The sequence below is a fragment of the Aplysia californica genome, unplaced genomic scaffold, assembly GCF_000002075.1.
Source record: "Aplysia californica isolate F4 #8 unplaced genomic scaffold, AplCal3.0 scaffold00953, whole genome shotgun sequence".
In the NCBI taxonomy this organism is placed as follows: domain Eukaryota; kingdom Metazoa; phylum Mollusca; class Gastropoda; order Aplysiida; family Aplysiidae; genus Aplysia; species Aplysia californica.
The window spans coordinates 1-8,691 of record NW_004798223.1 but is presented as its reverse complement, the minus strand read 5'-3'; the positions used below and the strand labels follow the sequence as shown (position 1 = coordinate 8,691).

Here is an 8,691-nt window from a genome sequence, read left to right as displayed (position 1 = left end):
ACACACACACACACACACACACACACACACACGCACACACACACACACACACATACACATACATACACTAGATTTCTACCGGGTCTGGGGGCTGAAACTTCCCGAAATCACAAAAGAGTTCCCCTACCGGGTCTGTATACTTCGTGACTTTGTTCCCGGTTACCGGGTCTGTATACACTTCGTTTATTATATTCTTTACCACCTAGAAGCCTATCCATTGTCCGTCCTTAGTTTGCTTCAATTTTGGATGAATGACGTCCCAATGCAGTGGAATCGAACAACCTATTTCAAACAAATGTGTCGGCGCGTTGAGATCGAGTGTACCCTAATGTTCCGCACTTCATCTAGGTGGGAATCGGTACCCAGCTAGAGACAGCGAACAATCTGGTCCGTTTGTTAAGAGTTAAGCTCTTAATTAAGCAGCTGCTTGTACTGTATGCTTCCAGTAAGCCGAGAATGCTTTTATGTGTTGTAGGGTCTGCTGGGGCAATGATTATAATATAGATTGAAAGCGCATAAAGCTAGTCGGTGAGCTTGCATGATACAGCTTTGTCTGGTCAGTAAAGACATTGCCCAAGGACAACTTCCCTTTCCTTTAGATCTTGACTTCCCTGATATCAATACTCCAAAGAGGAGATAAACAATACGTTAGGATTTTTTTTTTTAAAAAGGTGTGAGGATGTAAGCGGCGATAGGCGTTAAACATGTGCTATTTATTATTATTTATTAATATTCTTCCAGGCAATCGACAACAATGCCGAGAGCAGATAAACTACTTGGGCAGCTCCCGGCACGTTCCTTGGGGAGAAGTCACTGAGTGTAACCAAACGGTAAGAACAGCATCGATAGTCTCAGGTCTAGGTACTAAGAAAGCCTAGTCTCAGGTGCAAATTTTGAAAAACCCAATGATCGTACATATATAGCGTTCGATAGCCAGGAAATCCCATAGTAGAAATGGCCCACGCTCTCAAAGGCCTTGTAATGGGGTTAAAGTGTACGACACGCCCAGCCCTAAGAACATGATGTGCTTAACTACGTATTCACAGGGCTTTCGTCAGATGACAATGTCTTGCTGCTTTCTGTTTTCTGTATGCAACTACACGGCCTAAACCAATCGCATCCTTCGTTGTGTTTTCACAAGCTGGATATGTTTGTAATATATTGTGTGCATGCTCATGTTTGAGCAGTTGAGTTTTATATATTACATTATATTTCATTTAAATTATATATGTATAATAAAATATATGAGGGGGTAGAATGCACAACCCGCTAAGCGACATTTTGGGGAAACAAATTGCTGTTTTTTTTCACATATAATTGCACATTGTTACCGGCTATCGGATGTACAAAGTGTTTTCGGCAAAAACCCAACTCATGCTTAACAAAAGCCACCAAAAATGTCATCTTTTACGCATGTCCGTACGTATAGCAGCATTTAAAAAAGCTGATTTTCTCGAAAGTGCAAAAATGGATGTAGCGGGTTTTGCATCTCAACCCCTCATGAAAAGAGACATTCACCTTAGAGTGTACCTCGTGACTGTAAGGTTAGAACAGCCTTTCCTCAACAGCGTTTAGTGATGATACCAAATATTGTCTCTTTCTGATTGATTTGCTTGCTGCGGTTGTATTGTTCGTCCATGCACCCCCCCCCCTCCCCTCTTTCGGTAAAAAGTATACTATGATAATAAAAAAAATAAAAATAATAATAAAAATAATAATGATAATAATAATAATAATAATAATAATAATAATAATAATAATGATAATAATTATGATAATAATAATAATAATAATAATAATAATAATAATAATAATAATGATAATAATAATAAATAATAATAGTAATGATGATGAAAATAATAATAGTAATAATGATAATATTATTAATAATAATAACAATAATAATGAGGATACCAATAATTATAATAATATTAATAATAATTTTAATAATAATAATAATAATAATAATAATAATAATAATAATAATAATGATGATGATGATGATGATGATGATTTTGCCTCCAACTGGGATGCCTCTATACATTTTCCTCTTTCATCACACGTTCACACAATTAACTTCCTGTCAGCCTCTCGTAGAGATACAATTGATATCCTTGAGGACTAGCATCAATTTATTTATAGTTAGCCCCTTGGCCTGGCACCCACTTAGTCACTTCCGTCTAGCCTGTAACCACACGTAACCCTGAGACCCCCTTTGTTAGGCCCATTTCCCTGCTAATATACAGCGCTCACTTAGTTTTTCTCTCAGTTGCTCCTAAGGAAGCCCACGGGGCGAAACGTTGAGCTATTAAACAAATTTAAACATTTTATATTGTTATTTTATTTTTGTCTAAAATTAAAACAAGACTCTCCCTCCTACCCTGCTTACCAAAAAATGATGATGATGATGATGATGATGATGATAATAATAATAATAATAATAATAATAATAATAATAATAATAATAATAATAATAATAATAATAATAATAATCGGTGGTCTGGAAAAACAAAGCAGAAGACGCACAGGCATGAACCAAAATAAAGCTGGAAAACCACAAAATATCGGCTTGTTAATTACTTTGAACACTTGTCAGTTTCACATATTATCTTTTATCCTTTTTCTATCTCAAAATAGCACTAACAATGTGCACTGGTATAGCTAACGATATGTTCAGTTTCAACAGATTTGATATATTTAATATGATGGCTCATTATCATTTAAGCATAATATGTGGCTAATATTCAGAGGCCACTTCGTGAATTTCTTTTCTCAACAGGAAGCCAGCGCAGTTTCTGTAATAGATCATAAGAGAGGTGTAGCAGTGTTTCTCTTTGGAAAAACATACGTTCAGCATTGTTTTGGACAGTCTTTTCACTTACTCCAGAGACATTCCTAATTTTAATATAAAGATTTACAATAATCGAGTCTTAATTAAACTAAGCTCTACAAATAAAACAGTGCATTTAGAATTGATTAGATAACGTATTTCATTTATTCTTAATATTTCAAAATACGTCTACATTCATCTGATCAGATGATTTACTTCAGCCAACATTGATAAACGGGACTCATAATAGATGCCAAGATTTGTATCTCTTCTTGAAAATGCAATTTCCGCATCACCAATTTTCATGTGATTATTGTCAGCCTCTTTGAACTTCCCATTGCTTGCAAAATAGACTTCTGTTTTATCATCATTCAACTTCAGTTTGTTTTTGTTCATCCTGTTACAATTTATTTCAGCACAATACACAAGTTCATCTAAGTTGGTAGACATTGTTAAACCGTAGATTTGGGTATTCTCAGCATAAAAATGACACCTTAAGGTATACTTAACTATTTCTGTGACAATCGGTTGAGTATAAAGGATGAAAAAAAAAAACTAGGCTCAGAACTGAGCCGTGGGGGATCTATACATAAGAACATGATTCTATGACTTGTGTCCCTTCATGATAATATGCTGGCATTGATTTCATAGATAAGAACAAAACCAGCGAAAGGCTGTCCCAGTTATTCCAAAACACACTTTCAATCGCTCCAATGAAATATAATGATCAATTGTATGAAGAGGTGTTGACAGATCAAAAAAGTTCAACTAAACAACTTTTCCTGAACCACAGCCAGCAAGTTTGTCATCCATGTCTTACGTTTAAAAATGCTGTTTCTGTGCTGTAGTTCGATCAATAGGCAGACTGGAATGGTTCGTACTGATAACATATAAATGGAACTGACTTATTGCAATATGTGTCGGGTTTCTTTTTTCAGGTTAAAATGCAGTTTTACAAGTATTTTAAATTGGACAGAAAATTACAACAGGAACTCCTGGGAACTGTAAAAGGGCTTGTTGGAAAGCAGTATTCTATTCTTTACATTGGCTTAGGTTTGCACGAGGACCTAAATTTCCAGTTTTTACATGAACAGGTAAGGTTTTGCGAGTGCTTGTGCAGGCGTGTGCTTATTTGTGTGTGTGTGCGTGTGTGTGTGTGTGCGTGTGTGTGTGTGTGTGTGTGTGTGTGTGTGTGTGTGTGTGTGTGTGTGTGCGTGTGTGTGTGTGAGAGAGAGAGAGAGAGAGAGAGAGAGAGAGAGAGGGGGGGGGAGGGGGAGGGGGGAATGGGAACCTTTCGCTGATCCTTTGACTTGTGAAGGTATGAGAAGATCTTTCCGAATTTAATTCAAGACTATAATCCACCTTTTACAACCGGGATCTCACAAAGAATCCTTTCCAAAACAGAGCAAATTACAAAAAAAGAGATCTCACTAATAAAACGGATTTTTTCAACATCATTAAAGTAAAAGCAGTTGGATACATTTGCATGAACAATGAATTTCGTTACGTTGTCTTGATGTCCCGTCCACTTTTGAACAAGTAGAACCTAAAGAATGAAAACTGAATATTAAGGGCAATCTATTCATGTAAGTAAATAGCTCAACAACTTTTGCATGAGACTGCCCGAAAATTATTTTACGAATAGAATGGCATGACAAGCTTACCAATACTGGGCGTGTTTGTTCAGAAGGTGTGGTATTTTCTCAGTAGTTCGTTCAACACTTTGTCGTAGGTGATACGGGATAATGCAAACAGACCATCAACGCAGAACATTCGCTAATGGATGTGGGTATTATGGATCTGATTATAATATTACCTCATGCGGGAGCTTTTTAGAACAGGTAGCAAGATATCGCGGTAAACAAGAAGAGTCACATTTTATTAAGACTGCGACAGTTTTGAGCTGATCTATTTGTTTGTCTGTTTGTTTTACCTTTGTGTGGATTTTTATTTCAAAGAATTCATGTAGGCGTAACTTTTTTTTAAAAAGATAAATTATTGTTATGAGTTTGTTTTATTGTTCGTTTTGGGGGTACACGTACTGCATTTGAATTGCTAATTCTTGAGGGCTGTTGCTGTAAGAAACTTGATTTGCCATGCTGAGTTTAAGTTTGAATCCGGTGGGGTGCTAAATAAGGTTTCGTCCTGTCTGTAACATTTTCATCTTAGCCTTGTGTCCTGGGGGAGCTCCAATGCTCCTCTTCAAAATCACCTGTTTTATGTTAGAAGGGCGTTTTTTGTTTTATTGTACGTATTTTTACGTCCCTATTGCCACATTTTAAAGCATGTGGGAGGCGGGCTGTCTCTCTGCTTTTCAGGGCCTGTTCCGGGTGGTAGAGACGCATCATCCCAGCGGAGAGACCTCGAGACACTCGATGAAAATTCTCCCACACGAGAATCGAACTTGGGTCTCCTGCGTGCCACTGGAAACACCCAACTAACTGTTACATCCCAGACGCCGGATAGTAAGGCGTGAACACATCGCCAATAGTAACTGCAACATTATTATATATTAGTGTTTTACGCCTTAATGGACACAATATAGATCATAATTTTTTTAGAAGAAAAGATCCATAACAGCAATATCATTATTTATATCTTATAACAGCAATATTATTATATTATGTATAAAAGCAATAATATACAGGGTGATCCAAAGAAAACAAAACTGTACAACTTTTTTTCTGAATATCTCGCACAATAATTGTTCTGGAATGCTGTAATTTGGAACAGACATAATTCATTAAAAGGAATTTGTTTGACATAAAATCCAAGAAGAAGAAACTTGTTTTGAAAACTGAAATGGCAATAGACGAAAGTATCAAAAACTGCAGAACCCATCCATTTTTTCAATTCTTTTAAAGGAAGTCGTGAAAAGATTGGTTGACTTTTTTTTACTTTCTCTTTAACATTTAATTTTCCATCCCTGTGACATGTAAACAGTACTAAATTTGTTTTACAGAGTTTTAAAAAAACTAACTATTTCATTTTGAAATTCCTAGAAGCAGTGCTCTACATACCCTCTTTTGGGCTCGATTCATTTTTAACGCGTCGTTCGAAATGTTCAGTGGCGCCCAAACACTAGGACCTGCAAACCATGAGTGTTTAAAGCCACACACACTGTACATATTCAGTATGAAATGGCTTCTAGATACAATAGGGAGTGGGGTGCCCTATAAACAGCATTTTTGGAGTTAACGGATCCCATAGAGTGAAAATGGGTTTTGCACGATACCAAAAGTCATCGAGGAAAATATCTCGCTTTTTGAAGACAATCGAGGAGTCATGAACACATTGCCATGCTCTGATCCATGTCATTTCGGCTTGGCGAAGATGAAATGGTACAGTCGTAGGTTAAGATCTGCCACGAGAATGCAGACTGTTGAGGTGTAGGAAAGTCCTAGCTGCAGACCGTCAACGGACAGACGTCTCATGTGACTACTACTGAAATCTGCAACCTGGTGACGTTTAAAGGGCTGTGCATGATGTGTGTTCGACCTGAAGTGGTTATTTTAGGACATTTTTAGTTCTGATTCCTTATCAATCCAAATTGACGGAACTTCTCTACTCATGGTGCCAAAGGTATTGAGGGCACCTAAGAATTCTCTCCATGCCGTGCGCAGAACTTACGAAATGTCAGGGATGGTGGGTTGGCGGTGAGGAAATGTTCTATACAACATGCTCTCTGTTCTTTACTAAACGTAACCAGGATCTTAGCAGGCAAACGAAATTTGGGGAAAATAATATCTGCAGACTTCTGTTGACTTGTTGGACTGCTGTTATTTCCAATATGGCGCGATTGATGCAACTTTTAGTGGTAGGCCTGATGCAAACTGGTGCGTCATGCTATGAATTCATGAAAATGGCGACATGTTTGAAAATGGGTTGTTGTTTAATGCACCCGGAAGAGCAAAACAATTCAATGGACTTATCTAAACTGAATATCAGACAAATTCCTTTTGGCTTCCAAATATTGTGTTCAAATCTGAAACGAAAAACTTTAATACGGAGGAAGATATCTACAAAACAAGTTGTACAGGTTTTTTGGGGATCACCCTGTATTACATTAGTTTTTTTACGTCTTCTTTGACACAATATAGGTCTTAATTTTTTATTATGTAAAGATCTATAAAAGAAATATTCGGGCTCGAGCAAGTAAAACATAGTTCAACAAGAATTTTTGTCCTCAGGTCGTGAAGCCAATGGTTAACATTGTTGGAAAGAACCAATGGCCCAAGATAGTATGGGCCACTCCTCACTGCCCAGGCCCACTCAAGTCGCCGACTTTCATAAAGCAGCAGAAAGATTCAGTCATCGATTTCATTAAGAATATGAAGATGATTTTGAAAGGTTATAACATCGCTATCTTGGACTCACTTCCCTTGACCACGGGTATAGTAAGTTATGATGGTGTACACTATGGGAAGGTGATCAATGATATCAAGGCGCAAATTCTGATGAATCTTATTCAGAGACTTAGAAACAATGGTTGGTCGAGAGTGCATTGAATCTGCGAATCGAGAAATGTGTGTGTGTGCGTGTGTGTTTGTGTGTGTGTGTGTGTGTGTGTGTGTGTGTGTGTGTGAGAGAGAGAGAGAGAGAGAGAGAGAGAGAGAGAGAGAGAGAGAGAGAGAGAGAGAGAGAGAGAGAGAGAGAGAGAGAGAAGGGGTGGAGACACAGAGAGAGAGAGAGGCAGGGGATGGGACGTGAGTTTAGTGCTTGTTTTTTGTGCGTTGTTTGTTTTGTTTTTTGTTTTTTTGTTGTTGTTTTTTTTTTGGGGGGGGGGGGATCGGGATTCCAAAGGGGGTCTGGGATGTTAATTGAAGTCCTCTTAAAGAAAAAAAAATATTGTACATGAAGCGAATGTCTATATATTTTTGTATCTAAAATATTTTTTTAAATTGTTTGTGGATATAATGGATTTTAGCACCTTTCTAAACTCAAAACATGAAATGTTTAGAAGAAAGAACCCTAGCGCACATCAAAGAACATATCAAGGAGTGTGAGAGGACTTCGGTACCTGATTCTCTTCGTTGAAGCCACGGTTTGTTTTCTTCATTTTGAGTTATAAAATCTGTCATAATACATTAAATATTTAGAATCTACCATACATCCCCATTCCCCCTTTCCACGTTTTCTTTTATTTTTGGGTCATAGTTTTAAGTTAAAAAAGGAACATTTCCTGTTACCCTTTCTTCCCTTTTTTCAGCCTTTCCAGTAATTGGACGCTGCTCCTGGGACCTTTCTGTCTCTTACCATACTGCCTGCCTTAGTTGCTTTGGTTCTAAATGATATGTCTATGTCCTGTTCTGACTGGTCTCATCTTGGCCCTTCCTTTCCTCCCTTGAGCTTTCTATCTTTATTCCAGAACGTTTCTTAAGTGAACAATATGCTCAAAGCAGTTCAGTACCGTTAAGTTCATAAGTAGTGTTGACGTTTCTACTCCTACTCTTTTTCTTTATTTTTCAATTAGTAAGAAAAAACACATACATTGTAGATAAATCAATACATGCATGATACATTATAGACATGATTATGTTTACACTCACCCTGCATTTTAAATGTTTGGTTGCTTTTGTTCTTTGAGTATGTTTAAACTGTTTTGTGACACAGTTCTTAAACTACGCCCCGGTGTCAGTAAGATTAAGATTTGATATATACGATCTTTGGATTAAACTTTTTCACCCCATATCTTTGGCTAAGAATTGATTTTAAATTATGTATGTTTGTTTTTTCCTGACCTTTTCCTTTTAATTTTGTAAATGATCTGTTTTGGAAATTACAGTATAACATTTAAAAGTTTCTTTTTATTGTACTTATACTGAGGAAAGAACTAGCATGTGTGTGCGTGTGTGTTTGTG

The 8,691-nt window shown here is 37.0% G+C and overlaps 1 protein-coding gene across 1 annotated transcript in view; it reads left to right on the top strand.

The window, feature by feature from the left end:
- LOC101849568 overlaps positions 1-7,378 on the top strand; it is a gene marked incomplete at both ends in the record, with an annotated part of 21,158 nt that extends 13,780 nt beyond the window's left edge. Inside the window, 3 exon segments of the mRNA XM_005110838.3 lie at positions 742-830; positions 3,769-3,924; positions 7,021-7,378. Coding sequence (XP_005110895.3) covers positions 742-830; positions 3,769-3,924; positions 7,021-7,338 — 563 coding nt within the window.
- Between the last annotated feature and the right edge of the window lie 1,313 nt (positions 7,379-8,691).